The following is a 16,272-nucleotide window of genomic DNA, read 5'->3' as shown; positions in this document are numbered from 1 at the left end:
TGAAGGTTTAAGTGATGTACAAGGTGGGGGGCGACCCCTCAACTGCCCCGCAGCCATCTTGGATAGTGGATATGCCTACCCCGGCCAGCCCAGAATCCAGGATTATTTTATTTAATTTCTGGACAGTTTATTTGGGCTGAATAGTAAGATTTGATGTTTTTTGCAAGTATTTCGTTTTATCTGAAGCATTTTCCGTCCGTGTGTGGGGCGGTGTATGTTGTTGTTGGCGTTGTTTTTGTATTAAATAAGGTTGATTTTTGGCGCCAAATTTTTGGGAGCGTCCTGGAAAAAAATTTGTTAGAGGCAGTATCAAGTTGTTATTGTTTTCAAAAAATAGTTGATGTGTTTTAAAGTGTTTCGGCTTCCTGGTCAGTGGAATTAGTGGAGAGTAGAATTGTTTTCTAACGGTGGTAATGTTCCAATAATAGTTTTGTTGTCACCCTTGTGGATTATTTATTTCTGGCTCTAACTCACTCCAAAGTGTTGGAAAAGACTGTTCATAGTGTTTAAAGTGTGTGTCATTCCTTTGAAGTGAGAATGGGCGGACATTTATTTTTTTTTAGGAAGGGTTAAGGTTCCAACATTTTATTTATAGTTCTTTTAAAAATTCTTTAATGTTATTGGAGTTTGGCATTTCTTTATATTTTTGGTGTTAGTTAAAATATGTGCCAAGTCAGAATATGCAAAGCATTCGGGTCTGGCGGCGTTTTTTCGAGGGGTCATTTTCAAAATTATTTACGTTAACGTAAATAAGTCCACCGGCTTGGGCCGTGACGTCATCAGCTCGCCGGGCCAGACTGTGACGTCACGATGGCGGGAGGCTCCCGGCTGCCTTCCTCTCCTGGATCTCTTCGTCCATATGTAGCATGATTTACCGTGTTATCGTGTGTGTGTGTGTGTGTGTGTGTGTGTGTGTGTGTGTGTGTGTTGGTCTATTTTTCATTGGACATACGGTGGTGGTGTGTGTGTTTGTGTGTGTGTGTGTGTGTTCCTCTTTCTTTCGTTGTATAGATGGTTATGGTGTGTGTGTTGGTCTATTTTTCATTGGACATACGGTGGTGGTGGTGGTGTGTGTGTGTGTGTGTGTGTGTGTATTTTTCATTGGACATACGGTGGTGGTGGTGTTGTGTGTGTGTGTGTGTGTTCCTCTTTCTTTCGTTGTATAGATGGTTATGGTGTGTGTGTGTGTGTCTTTCTTTCGTTGTATAGATGGTTATGGTGATGGTGTGTGGGTGGGTGGGTATTTGTTTGTGTTTGTTGCCCTATTTTTCGGTATATAGATGGTGATCCAATGTGTGTGTGTGTGTGTTTGGTGCTGGGGGGGACAAAGTAGGCACTCGCTCCAATAGGCTGTGGGCTACCCCGGATGGCAAAAATACTAGCTGCACCACTGCTGGTCATTCTTCCCCACCCTGATCCTTCCCCCTCACCCTGTTTCTTATCTCATTTCTCACTCCCTTACCTTTTTTCCCACCCCATCACCATGTTTCCCCACCCAACTCATTGTCTCCCTCTACACAGGCAACAGTCGCACCCTGATGATTGCCTGCGTTTCCCCGAGCGACACAGACTTCATGGAGACACTGAACACCCTGAAGTATGCCAACCGTGCCCGTAACATCAAGAACAAGGTGATGGTGAACCAGGATAAGGCAAGCAAGGCCATCGCTATCCTACGGCAGGAGATACAGCAGCTCAGGGTGGAACTGATGGAGTACAAGCAGGTAAGGGAAGGAAGGTGGTGGTAGGTGGGTGGGTGAGTTGAAGTATAGGTGAGGAACTGAAGTAAGGCAGATAAGGAGAGGTCAGATGGAAGGTGCAGGTGGTGGAGTACAAGTAAGAGGAGGAAGGATGGGTCATAGTGGGGAAGGATGATGGTGGTAGCTAGTAGGTGGTTGGGTGGGCTGAAGTACAGGTGAGGAATTGAAGAAGTAAAGCAGGTAAAGAGAGGAATGATTGAAAGTACAGGTGGTGGAGTACAAGTATGTGAAGGATGGGAAGTAATGGGGAAGAGATGGAGCTTAGGTGATATGAACATGTAATAAACATGAATAAGATGTGAAATTATATATAACTAACTTCAAAACTATACTTTCTTAAAAAAAAAAAAAACATTAAAAAAGACATCAGTCAATACTTTGAACTCACCCACACCCTTGTCAATACCACCTCAAACACCACCACACCCCAAAAGGCATCCCAAAACACCCCCCGTAACCTCACCACACCCCTTTAACATCCCCTGAAACACCACTACACCAAAAAACACATCCCAAAACACTCCTATAAACTCACTATGCCCCTCTCACTACTCTCACTATCCTGAAACACCACCATCCCACAAAACCACCCCAGAACACCCCCATAACTTCACCACACCCTTCTCACTACCCCTCAAACACCACTATCCCCTCAAAACAACCCCCAAATACACCAAAACAATCCCATATCCTCACTGCACCCCTTTCACTACCTCTCAAACATCAAAACACACCCCAAAACATCCAAGAAAACACCCCAAAACACGCTCATAAACTCACCAAAACTTCTCTCACTCCCAGGGCAAGAGGATAGTCGGGGAGGATGGTTCAGAGGCAGTGAACGACATGTACCACGAGAACCAGATGCTTTCCTCGGAGATCACCAACATGCGGACACGACTCAAGGCTCTGCAGGAGACGGTGGAGGTGCTCACGGCCAAGAACACGGCACTACTGGCGGAGAAGGCGACCAGCGGATGGATTACATGTGGGTGTATGGGTGTGGATGAGAGAGTGTGTGTAGATGGGTGTGTTTGTGTAGGGTGTGTGTGTGTGTGTATAGTGGGTATAGGATGTGGATGAGAGAAAGAGAGCATGTGTGTATATGTATAGGATGTGTGTAGATAAGAGAAAATGTGTGTAGGGTGTGTGTGGGAGTGTGGATAGGATGTAGGTGAGAGAAAGAGTGTTTTTGTGTGTGTTAAGGTATGTGTGGATGGGAGAAAGTGTATGTAGGGTGTGGGTGGTGAAAAATTGAATGTGTAGCGTGTGTGTGGTTTTGGCTGAGAGAGAGAGAGAGAGAGAGAGTATATGTAGGATGTCTGGATGAGAAAGAGTATGTGTAGAGTGTATGTATGGATAAAGAACTGTTTAAGGTGTGATTATGGAGGAGTGTGTGTGTGCGTGTGTGTAGGGTGTATTTGCTCAAATTTTGAATATGACAGTTGTGTTTGCTATTTGTTTTGCCTTTTACATATGTAAGTGTTCATAATTTTGTTTATTTTTAATCTCTTATGTAGACCACGGCAGAGTTGTATGCATTAGTTGTCAATGTGTATCATAGTTGGTCAGTAAACATTGTCTAATCTATTATGTTGGTAATTTTAGCTCTAACCATCTTTTATCCTCTGGCAGCGGGTGAGGGGTCTGACATGGCTGTGGTGATCCAGGGCTACCTCAAGGAAATAGAGGAGCTGCGGGCCAAGCTGTGCGAGAGTGAGAACCTTTGCCAGCAACTAAGGAAGCAAATCAACAACCGCGCCAACAACCCTGCCAGGCTCTCCATGTCCCCCCTCCACGTCCCTATGTCAGGTGAGGAACAGTGTGCATTGCTGTTACTGAATCGTCATCATTGCCATAAACAATAAATGATAAGTAAATAGAAATAAACAAACAACTGAAAGAAAGAGGAAAAAACTAGGTCAACTTTTGTTTGTGTTCTGAAAGACGGAAAAAAAGTCATTTATGTTTCCCTATAAATTTTACACTAACATAGGGATCTACAGAGAGAGAGAGAGAGAGAGAGAGAGAGAGAGAGAGAGAGAGAGATGCAATTATTAAAGTCTCCCCATTACCTTTTTCCCTTCAGGTTCAATGTATGAGTGTGTGGAGGAGGGCCAAACGTTCACCCAGCTGATCGAGGAGGCCAAGAGGGACCTCCAGCGAGACCTGCAGGAGGTGAAGAGGAAGAAGAGGACCTCGGGAGGCTCAGGGGGCGAGGATGATGATGAAGAGGAGGAGGAAGACAATGAGGAAGAGGAGGAAGGAGAGATGGAGGAGAATTATGAGAGCTCAGATGAAAGTGGGGAGGATAAAGGTGAGTTTTGATTGCGTGTGTGTGCGTGTGGATAAGTGGTTCAAGTGGAAGTGTTTAGACTTCCACAAACAACTTTTTTTCCACCTTTTCTGTTCTTTTTTCTCATCTAGTCCTTCATAACTAAGTCAAATGTTATCCTTTTGTTAATTTCTCCACTTACTATTTTTCTTTCCCTTTGCATAGTCTCTCTTAACCAACTCAAATATAATCTTGGTAACTTCTGCTTCCAAGAGAGATCTGAAGGTACCATGTGTCCATTAATGGTCTAGACAGCACTCTAGTTCCTGAGGTGTAGTGTAGGACATCAGGTTGTACTGTGGCAGGTGTTAGCTAGCTGTAGTTTTATGCTTAGTTTTATGTAACCTAAATACACCAAACCTGTGTAGCATCTACACACATGATGAGATCAGATGAGTACTGAGGACATGGGATAGTAACAAGAATGTTTGAGTGTCTTGATATAGTGAAAGTTATGTTCCCTTCCCAGTCACTAGCAGCAGCAATGGTACAGTAATGGTCATGCAAGGAGCACAGAAGGTACAAAGTTTCTAAGACTTCACTTGTACATTAGGCTCTTTGTAAATTCAAACAGTAATGTGCAGGTGAATCATGGTTTACAAATTATTCTCTTTGAAAGCATTTGTTAATTCTATTGAAAATGGTCAACTGTAATCAGCTGTAGATTCTTTCCTTTAAGAATATTTTCTTTTACTTTTGAGAGGATTTTTTGAAAAATTTTAATAAGTGCAACTTACTGCACTTGTGAATAAAAAAAGAACAAGAGTATAGTAGTATTTTATTTATAACTTGAGAAATGTATAAATTAAGCATTCATAAATCACTGTTCACCTGTACATTGCAATGTGTATCACAGTGGCAACAGTAGAGGAGATGAGCAGTAGCCACCAGTAGGCAGTGCTCAGTGCTCACTATCCACCACCATCCTCACCAGCACTCAGTACTGAGGCAAAGAGGAACACTCCACCTCCAGCCAAGCCAAGGCAAACACAGCAAACACTGCCAGTTCAGTTCAGTCTGGTGCAGGACACACTAGTTAGTGCAGACAGACAAACAAACAAGCTGATGAATAACACAGAATATGACATTTGAAGTTCAGGATCGCATAGTAAAAAGCTGAGAAAGGGAAGATGTCTGAGAGATGTTAAAAAATATAGTTTCCCGCAGAGATGTATTGAGACGTGGAACAGTTTGAATGAAGTAGTAGTGTCTGCAACGAGTGTGCATACTTTCAAAGTAAGATTGGATAAGTGTAGATATGGAGACGGGGCCACACGAGCATAAAGCCCAGGCCCTGTAAAACTACAACTAGGTAAATACACACACACACACACACACACACACACACACACACACACACACACACACACACACACACACACACACACACACACACACACACACACACACACACACACACTATTAACTCCCTCGCTCTGCCCTCCACACTGCCTCTCTGACTCACAGATGAGGACGACGACTCAGACATGGAGGAGGAGGTGCCCAGAGGTAGGAAGACGCACCACCTCGCACTCACTCACTCGCGCAGTCACTTTTTTTGCACTCTCTGATAACTGTGCAATTTTGTTTAGGTGTTTCTTTTTATAATTTTCTCATTGTATGCCTATAGCATCTGTAGGCTTAGATGTTTAACCAACAAGATTTTTTTAATATTGTTAGTAAATCATGAATTTTGTTTTACCAGTGGCTGATATTTTGCTTATTGTGTGTGTTACTGTGTTTATCATTTACCAGGCATGTGTATACCATTCTTAGTCATACATTTTTTATTCCCAATGATGTTATTTATTGTATTCTGCACCAGTGTCTTGATGCATGAGAAGTGTTTACCTTTCTACATCTACCTTCCCACGTGGTTAGCAGTTGTGGTGGGGGCAAAATGAATCAACCAATCTACCTTTTTATCTCTCCTTATTTCTTTACTCTATCATAAGTTTCATCTACCCTTTATCTATATCATTTTTCTCTACTACTCATATTCTCTCTCTACAAATCCTATTTCATTTTTATCTCTTCATTCAATCTCAGCCAGTCCATCTTTTATCTCTTATTCTTTTACCCTCTTACAAGTTTCATCTCTCTTTTTATCGGTACAATATATATATATTTTTTTTATCTTGTGTATCATCTCATCTATGTATCTTCATTTCTAACATTACTCTAATTAAGACTCGAACCTAATCTGTAACACCTTGCACATCCTCTCCACACCTCATCTCCATCTCCTTATCTCCCTTCATTAGTCTTTATCATCTCATATCATCCCTCATTTCTCAAAACACTGACTGCAACATCACTCATTATCTGTCCTCAAGTCAAGTCTTAACTATTAACACGTTGCACATCCTTTACATTCATCTCCATTCCTTTCTCTCCCTTCCTCACTCTACCATCTCATATCATCCCTTCCTCTCCCAAAATACTCTACAAAAACCCCAACAAACACTTCACCACAGCTATTCCAACACACTTCCTTGATCACCACCACCATAACCACCACTACACACCATCACTAACTCTCCACCACAATATCCAAACAGAGAACTACAATGAGGAGCTTGCCGAGTTGACCAGCGAAATTTCCATCAAGCAGAAGTTGATAGAAGGGCTGGAGCAGAGTCAGCGCCGCCTGGAGACCATGAGACACCAGTATGAAGAGAAGCTTAATGTGCTCATGAATCGCATCAGAGCCACACAGGAGGAGAGGGACAAGGTAGGAGGCAGAAGGAAGGAATGAGCAAATGAGGGAAGGAGGGAAAAGGATAAGGTATGAGTGAGGGAGTGGGTTGAAATGAGTAGTTGAATGTTTTTTTTCTATGAGAGGGATTGGATGAGATAACCAGAGAGTGGATGAAATGAGAGGAGTGTGGATAAGATGTGAGGAAAGGAGTGTAGAGGTGAGTGGGCTGATGGGGAGTAAATGGAAATGTTTTGCTATCTAATTGCTGGTTTTCTTGCTTTTAAAAGGAAGAATGAGAGTGAATAAGGTGTGAGTGTCTGAGGAAGGAAGAGTGAGGCAATGAGTGAGCTGAATGGGATAGATTAGAGTATTTTAATATCCACTGCTGATTTTTTTGGGTGAGTTAGATAAAGACAAACACCTTACTGACCTTGAATACACACCAAACCACACACCACCATTCCTTCCCTCAGGTCATCGCCAACATCAAGTCGAGCAGCCACGCTGGGGACGACAAGGTGAAGGCAGTGAAGCAGGAGTACGAGAGGAAGATCAACACCATGCAGAACGAACTGAAGAAGCTGCAGGCGGCACAGAAGGAACACTCCAAGCTGATGCGGGAGAGAAACCAGCACGAGAGGCAGCTGAGAACACTGAAGGGAGACCTGGCTGAGATGAAGAGGACCAAAGTCAGGGTGAGACGAGAGGAGGAATTATAACCTATAGGATTTTGAGAAGACCAGGAATCTAAAGAAGGATGGTGGTGCTGATTCTAAAAAGTCCTTAATGGCTCAATTTTTACTATTTCTTCATAAGCTTAATTAAATGAGTTCTACAGTGCTTTGGCCCCACATTACCTTCTATAACCTAGCTTGAAGCACCTTTACCTCACCAGATCTTACCATAACAGACAGGGTACCTTATCAGCTATGTTACACCCACAAGAGCCTGCCACATTCCAGACACTGAACATGTAGCAGTGAAAAATCTTTATGAATGCAAACTTCCCTGCTGGATTGTGCCACCTGCCAGCAAACACAAACTAGCTTAGTAAATGCATGATAGATTATGATGGCAATTTACTGTGATAATGCCCACCTATGAACGCAACTTCCTTATATAGAAAATAAATAAAAGCTACAGTGAAATTCTAACCAGCCATCCTTATCCTGCAGTTGATGACCAAGATGAAGGAGGACAACACAAGAGCGAAGCAGGAGGAACTGAAGAAGAACAAGGAGATTGCCCAGCTGCATAAGGTGTCCCGTAAGCAGGAGACGTACATAAAGAGCCTGGAGGCGGAGAACAGGCTGAAGAATGTGGTGCTGAAGCGCAAGACGGAAGAACTGGCGGTGTTGAAGAAGGCGCCCAAACCAGGACTCAGTGGGAAGGCTTCTGGCAGGCTGAGGAGAAGTGAGTTTGGTGGTAGTGGTGGTGGTGGTAGTTTTTTTTTTTTTATTATTATTTCAGAGTGTTTTTGGAGGTTTTTATGGAATTTTGTGGTGTTTTGGCAGTAGTGGTGTTGTAGGAAGGTTTCAAAGAGGCTGAGGAGTGTATTTGTGGTGAGTATGTGGTGGTGAGGGAAGGCTTGTGTCAGGCTGAGCAGTGACTGTTTGGTGGTGATGGTGGTGGTGGGCGTGGTGGTAGTGGTGAGTGGGTGTGTCGGGCTGAAGAGTGAATGTGTAGTGGTCATGGTGGTGGTGGTGGTGGGTGTGGTGTGAGGGGAGAAAGTTGCATTAGTTAATTTCACAGCATACAAGGAGTTAGTGAGGTGTGTTCTGGATATAAGGTGGAGAATGTATGAGATCTGTAAGTGAAGTGTTAATGTATGAGGTGTTGAGTGTACAGCGATGGGAAGGAAGGAAGTTGCAATATTTGTGTATCTGATAGTATACAAGAAGTTAAGTTAATGAAGTGTGTCTCAGTGTACAAAGAGCTAATGAAGTATGGTTTAGGTATAAGATTTTAACAATGAGACCAGTTAGTATTATATAAGGCAGTAACTATCTAAATGTGTAGAGCCGAGTTAATGAAGTATGATCTGGGTATGAGGGTTATGATTATGAGACTAGCTAGTATTATGTAAGGTGGTAACTGTTGATACTAGCAGAGACCAGCTAGTATTATATAAGGCAGTAACTATCTAAATGTGTAAAGAGTTGAGTTAATGAAGTATGATCTGGGTATGGGGTTATGAATATTAGACCAGCTAGTATTATGCAAGGTGGTAACTGTATTGGTGTCAAGGTTATAACAATGAGACCAACAACTATTATATAAGGTAGTAACTATCTAAATGTGTAAAAAGTTGAGTCCATTAAGTATGATCTGGGTATGAGGTGAATATGAGACCAGCTAGTATTATGTAAGTTGGTAACTATGTTTGTGTTGGCAGGAATAGCAGGAGGAGCATCGGCCGCCACGTTCTCCCCCAAGGTGGCCAAGCAGAAGTGGCAGACGCTGGAGCAGAACATCAACAAGGTGGCGTACAACAAGCAGACAGTCAGCAGCATGGAGCGCGACATGGAGAGGTGAGTGCTGGCCCTTCTCAGCGTCCCTACTGCCTGTCTTGCCATCTCCTTATGTCCCTCCTGCTAGCCTGCCTGCCTGCCTGCCTGCTTGTTTGCTTCCTCCCTGTGTTACCTAATGTTGTTTTCCTCTATTACTGCCACTAACATCTCCAGTACTCCTCTGTATATCTTGTTTTGTTGGTCTGTGTATCTTGATTCTTGCTTTGTGTATTTTATCTCTTTTTCTGTTTATTTTATGTGCTTTGTGTATCCTGTTTCTTAACCCTTTGCTTGCTAATGATAAATTCAGGCCAGTACACATGAACTTCCTGACTGCTCTTGGGTAATACCAGAAGATTTTGTCTGCATTATTCATACACAGATAGAAAACGTTTTAAGTCTTGTGGCTCAATTAGAGTTCCACTGGAATTCTCTCATTTAATGAAATGCAAACATGCACCATTTACCATTTCACAGTTAAAGAATTGTCTGATGTGTTGGTGCCCAAATGAAAAGGAGTACTGATGCCTAAATGAAATAGCAGCAAACTGGTTCTTGTACCCAAATGAAGATAAAATTCCAGACTCTGAGAAATGAGTCTAGTTGTCAGTGATGTCTTTCAAAGTTATCTTCTAAATTTACTGCAGCCAACTTTATCAAGCTTGAAGAGAAACAATACAAGTCAATGTTTTAAACTGTATGCCATCTTCCAGTTTTAATTATAGGAGTTTGTAAAATCCTTAGCATCCTTCCTTTTCATAATCCTAGCATACTCCAAATCCTGCTGGCAATAGTTCCTCACACACTCCAACATTCCTTAATCCAGCTTTAGACATCCAGACTCAGTAACCTTAGAGGACATCACAAAACACTAATTAGCTTACATCAGAACACCAAACACCTCACATTTATTTTTATCCCTCATGTTGCATTGTCCTGTTCTCTGTACCTGGCACCACTTATTTGATCTGTGCTGGCCAGACCCATCTTGCAGCCTTCAATCTCTCTGTAAACCTTAACTTGTGGGTGGTGAATAATAGAGATATTCTAATTTGGGAGCTGCACTTTATGAGTAAGCATTGGGATGTGAAGCATGTCATTGAAGCTTATGTACTGTAGTCTTGCACGAACATTTTAGTTTTTACGGTTGAGTGGAATTCAGATAGTGCATGTAAGAAATTATGACTTGAACATGCCTTGCCTAATCCAGCAGAAAATGGGATGGTAGAAAACTGATAAGTACTAAATTTAATCTGTCTTTTCCTGTGCATTGTTCATCAGTTTTTTCTATGATTTGCTATTTGTGAGAATGTCATCACTTTTAGAAGCTTGAAGTGAAAAGTCATATGTACAGAGAGGACGTATTGCTTTCTATGTGGAAGTGCATGGGAGCAGAAAGAGAATTGGAGAGTAGGAGAGATGAGTGTGCCTGCAGTACTCAGCTTAGCCCTGTCTGCCCCTGCAAGTAACCCCAATCTGACAACACCTGAGAGATCAGTGGTTATACTTTCAGTGGTGATTACTTCAGAGTATTGTTATTGTTTTGTGTGCCAGGGCCATGTGTCTTGCTTGGTTGAGGTAATGGTGCACCAGCTAGCTCCACACACTATGCTTCAGTATTTCTCTAAGAGCTGATGCTTACTAAATAATGGCAGCATAAAGTGTCATGTAGAGAATGGTCAATGTTGAAAAAAATGAGTATAAAGTCTCACTCTTTAATGTATTTGTGAATGATGCATGAAAACCTGATCTCTTGAAACAGTTGCATGGCCGAGCATGAAAAGTTTACAGTGCAGTGTCAAGATGACTTGAGAAAGATTATCTTCAAAAAATACTTTAATTTTAAGTTGCTCCTTCAAAGAATATCACTAATAAGGATATATTTATGGTAAGTTAATAGAGAGTGTAAATGATATGTAGGTAATCTATTACTGTTACTGCTGCTGTTATTGCTGCTGTTGCTGCTGCTGTTGCTGTTGCTGTTGCTGTTGCTAATTTTGTTGCACTTTTGTCATTGTTGATTCCTTTTGTTATTGTTTCTGCCTCTGCTAGAAGTGACAGGCAGCATTAGAGCTGGCTGTAGTGTGCCAGTGCCTGTTCAGCATCCTGAGTCAGCGTGGGTGTTTGGTCACCAGTGGAGCAGGTGAAGTCTTTGCTCAGTGGGAGGCTTGGTGGTTCCCTGGTCTCATTGTGGGAAGAGCTTTCTCTGTAGCCATTGGTGAAAGAATGGGAAGGAATCACAAAGAGCAGCAGAAATGTATGGAATGAAGGTCAAGTAAAGAGCATTGTGCATCAGAGCTTAGGATGACTAAAGGATGTGTCACTTTCTGTGAAGAATTAAAGGTTGTGTTAAGTGTGTGTGTGTTTGTGTGTGTGTGTGTGCGCGCACGCACGTGTGTGTGTGTGTGTGTGCGTGTGTGTGTTTGTGTCTGGCTCTTTGATCAGGCCCTGTCAGAAGTTTGTCATTGGTGACATTTTTTCTAAACTTTTTTTATATTTAGGTAGTATGACTGAACTATTTTTGCATATTTACAAAGCATTGTATTCCTGGCATGCTGTGTGGCACATGAAAATGCAGCATTGTACAACACAAATTTTTTTAGAGTCAGAAATCTTGAATTGGTCCTGAAGAAAATGGCATCCAAAATTTGAGACACCAGGAGCTCCATGGCCAGCCAGACACTGGTGTCATTCACCTGCAACATTCCAGTGTTGCTTTGAAATTCCACAAGATGCATCTCAGAGTTGTACCACAGAGTCAAATCGTGACATTCTCATTTGCCTCATCATCTTGGAAGTAATAGTCTTATCTTCTCTCATCCTTTAATGGTTTTGTCGCAGTGACTTAGTAATGTCAGCATGGCAGCTGCACTGGGTGGTGGAGGGCTGCCTGAGTGTGCTGCTGGCACTGGTGGCACTGGTGTCAGTGTTGTGGATGGCCTTCCGTCAGTGGTGAGTAGCGGCTTGGCAGTGAGGCAACACCTGATTCTGAGTAAATGGAAGAAAATCCAGTATTTGGCTGGATGCTGATCTTGATATGGTGGTGTTGGTTGTGTTAGAAGTAGGACATGATGGAGACATGTTGCTGTGATCAAAGGGTTATAATTTCCTGTGAGCTTGTAGGCTGTTTTGCAAGTGGAAGTAAGTACTGCTGGTGATTGACTGGTGCTGGTTGTTAGTTAGATTGCATCATCCCAGGGTGTTTGGCATGGGTGTAACACTGTAATGCTGCCAAAGCCCTGATGTCTGAGGTATACAACCTGCTCTTCCAAACCCATTGAATGCTTCCCTGTACACTGTAAACATGAACACTGAAAGAGTAAACAACACTACCTGTAAAGAAATATGTGGGACTCTGTAGTACAAAAAAATAAGAGTAGAAATGATCATAGTAAAAAACAACAATAGCAATGGCAGTAACAAACAGCCTGGAGTTGAAAGCTTGTTATATCTCCCTCCAGTGACTGATTATTCTGTTGCAGTGTTGCATCTCTCGCTGTCCTGTACTGCTCTTCTCTTGATGCTAACTCCATACCACACCCTTGCCCACAACCACTACACAAAACCACCTTACTCTTACACTTATCTGTCCACCTCACTAATGAAAAAATTAACCTGTATCTTGACTTATTCATCTCTTCAGTGAAAAATTAGATTTGTGCTTGATTCAGTTTCTTTCCCAGCCCATCAACTTGAACTGTCTGAGGAGAGGAGTACCAAGATACCTCCAACACTGAACTGGTCTACATTACTCATTCACCAGCCTTTCTAACCAACACTAAAGGAAGCTGCTGTCAAATGCATTTCCACTTATCTTCATGCTCTTCACTATCTATCTTCAGATAGACACCAATCACTTATTCTCCAATTCTAGATGATTTTTTTGACATTTTTTGGGATCTCAATAGACCTTTTCTTCACTTTCTGCCTCTTTGGTGCCTTTGTCCAGTGATCCTCATACATAAAAAAGAAGTATAATCAAAATATAAGGAAAACACCACCACCACTACCATTACTCACCCACCTGTCTGCCCCGTCCCAGGTGGCTGCGGGAGAGGGAGTCGTTGAGCCGGCAGCTGGAGCGAGTGAGGCGGAAGAGGGAGAGGGCAGACCCAACGGACATGGCAGCGTACAATGACCTCAACGACCAGGTGGAGGCACTACGGGCAAACATTGACTATATTCACGAGAATATACAGGAGTGTCAGGACAACATCATGAGCATGGAGGAGAGCAAGGTGTGTGTTTGTGTGTTGTGCTTTGTGTATTTTATTCGTTTATGTATTTATTTTTTATCTTGTATTTTGCTTTTTTTGTTAATGTTTCAACTGGAATTATGTGCCATTCACCATTATCATGTAGTTTCACCAAAGTTTTGATCAAATTAATGTTGATACCCATAATATGTTAGTGATGTTTTGTTGTTAATGAAATACATCCACTTATCCATCTTGTGTGTGTGTGTGTGTGTGTGTGTGTGTGTGTGTGTGTGTGTGTGTGTGTGTGTGTGCATGTTCATATTTGTATTTACCTAGTTTTATTTATTTAGTTGTTTTTGCCTGGTCACAATATACAAATCCTGAGATGTGGGCAAGCCTGTGTACTGTACTTATATTTGTGTAGTTTTGTATTGTAGTTCATGTACATTCCCTAACCAAACTTTTACAGCTTCACAACAATGCCACTCAAAGATGCACTCAGTTCTCAACTGCAGGGCGAATATGAAGAAACCACACTTTGTCAAATCGTTTATTGGAACCTGTATGAGAAACCCAGTGTAAGCCATACAGAACCACAAATATCAGTTACTGTATCATAGAAAACATAGTAAACATACAATATGGACCCACAGTAACACAAACATCATGAATACAATCTGAGATTTTATAAATTTCACAGCCCAGTAGCAACCTGCATCAGCAATGCAAGTATCATCTCCAAAACTCAGTAAACATACAAACAACTCATTTCATTGGCCCCCGGTACATTCACTAGTCGCTGCATGATAGACAGCCATCAGGTACCTTCCATCAGGCAGAACCAACTGTCACCTCCCAGCTGAACCAGCACCACTCAGACATCAACCACCACCACCCAGCTGATCTGACACCACCCAACAAATCCAAATACTATAACCTGGACAATATAACCACCAAAGTACAGTACATATACAATTCCAATACTTACCCTAATAATTTCACAGCTAATAGTTAACATATGTGTAAACATACAAACAACTTAACGTATTTGATGGTTCATAAGATGCACCTTTTCTCAAAAAAATAAATAAAAAAAAAAAAAGTTTCAGGAAATGGGCCTTTGTCCTATGAGGCCAAGGTTCAGTATTGAGGCTGTGGTTGGTGGTCAGTCTAAGGCAACAGAGGCTATAAAATCAAACCCCAGACATCTTTACACATGTAAACAAAGTGATGATTAGTACTACACCACAAAACAACTTACTTTCAAGGGTACAATGTATATTAGGTCATACTTACCAGTAGTTCAGAGTGACACCAGGTAGGAAGAATTTCCATAGATGTCATGAACCAAAACTAAACACACAATTGGCGATCTTGATCTTGACATGGGCAAGACACACTGCATTCTCTACATTGTTACTCCTTGAGGTAAGACACACCTTCACACAATTCAATTGCACCTATCATTTAAAATTCTTACCTTACATACATGTAAAAAAAAATGATAAACAAAAATTATGATAATTAGGCCTGTAGTCTCTCAGTGCTAATGCCACATGTTTACATCTCACAACAGGATTGGTACATAGGCTACTTGCAAATATTAAAGTTTTTAAATGCAATATACTGGGATCTAATAATCATCTAAATGCTTATGAGTCTTCAAATGTCAGGTGAAATCCTTCAATTCATATTCAGAGCTGCTCATTTACTGCTCTTTCCCCATTTCAATATCTGCCAAAACTAATTGTCCCTTATGAGCCCATGTGTCTGAGTCATCAGATACAGTACTTGATTGGTTGTCAGACAGTCCCAGGTACTCAGCATACACAAGTCACCACAATGCACCGTCCAACACCACCTCCCACTTGAACCGTCACACACTCATCAATCCAAGTTCCTGTGTCACCCATCAAAAACCAAACACTGTATCCATGACACAATAATCCTGGGCCGGGAGGAGGTGGTGGTGGTGGTGACATCAATGCTGGAGTACAACAGACTCCTAAAGGTGTGTCCACACTATCGAGCATGCTCGACGGGGCAAACAGTGATACCAGATCCCGTTCCAATACAATAGCAAGGAGGGTGAGTGGCAGGCACGAAGGTGACGTCAGAAGCGAGGAGACTGGGGGCAAACTAGCGGGCAAATGTCTGAGTTTGCAGGAAACCCCAGAAACTGTTTCGAGTGGTATGATGCGAAACACTAAATGTGTCCTCGTAATTAAGTAGGAATCTATCTCGCATTCAAAGTGTTCTGTGCATATCAGCATGTCTGGCGGTCCTTCTACAAGTGTACCTGAAGGAGGAAACGTTCAGTGGTCCAGGCAAGATACAGCATGGATAATTGATATGTACCGTCAAAAACCTTGCTTGTGGAACATAAAGAGTGCTGATTATAAGGACTTCCCAACTCTCCTCTTTTCCTCAACCAGTCCTTGCACCACACACGCCTATGAGCTCTGGCTTGTTTTTTCTTTTTTATATACAATCCAAGAATTATCCCACACAAGGCTATTTTCTTCCTCTCGACTGTGTTCGGCATGGTGAGACAAGTGCTGCTCCTGACTCCTTAGCAGGGTCAGAGTGAAACTGAACCATGAACCAGTATTTCACACCACTCATCAGTTTACAACTTTGCCCGCCAGTCTTTTCCTGGTGAAGGAGTAGATATTGTGGGCTCAGCTACATCTGGTAGTACTGTTTGTTGCCAGATCCCTGCCTGTGGTTTTCCCGCTTCTGACGTCATCAACCCTCATTCTCATTA

The 16,272-nt window shown here is 42.1% G+C and overlaps 1 protein-coding gene across 9 annotated transcripts in view; it reads left to right on the top strand.

The window, feature by feature from the left end:
- The window catches only part of LOC123511411 (kinesin-like protein KIF21A), a 132,614-nt gene that overhangs the window by 88,471 nt on the left and 27,871 nt on the right, over window positions 1–16,272 (top strand). For 5 of the 9 annotated variants that reach the window (XM_045267269.1, XM_045267271.1, XM_045267267.1 and 2 more), the window contains exons 7-16: window positions 1,522–1,724; window positions 2,562–2,748; window positions 3,396–3,572; window positions 3,850–4,077; window positions 5,563–5,604; window positions 6,657–6,829; window positions 7,270–7,491; window positions 7,972–8,209; window positions 9,192–9,327; window positions 13,349–13,544. In XM_045267269.1, coding sequence (XP_045123204.1) covers window positions 1,522–1,724; window positions 2,562–2,748; window positions 3,396–3,572; window positions 3,850–4,077; window positions 5,563–5,604; window positions 6,657–6,829; window positions 7,270–7,491; window positions 7,972–8,209; window positions 9,192–9,327; window positions 13,349–13,544 — 1,802 coding nt within the window. The remainder of the gene's footprint in view (window positions 1–1,521; window positions 1,725–2,561; window positions 2,749–3,395; window positions 3,573–3,849; window positions 4,078–5,562; window positions 5,605–6,656; window positions 6,830–7,269; window positions 7,492–7,971; window positions 8,210–9,191; window positions 9,328–13,348; window positions 13,545–16,272) is intronic. The other 4 variants (XM_045267274.1, XM_045267270.1, XM_045267272.1 and 1 more) reach the window with 1 other exon arrangement.

Source organism: Portunus trituberculatus, chromosome 31, assembly GCF_017591435.1.
Source record: "Portunus trituberculatus isolate SZX2019 chromosome 31, ASM1759143v1, whole genome shotgun sequence".
Lineage (NCBI taxonomy): Eukaryota > Metazoa > Arthropoda > Malacostraca > Decapoda > Portunidae > Portunus > Portunus trituberculatus.
This window is presented reverse-complemented; position numbering and strand designations above follow the sequence as displayed.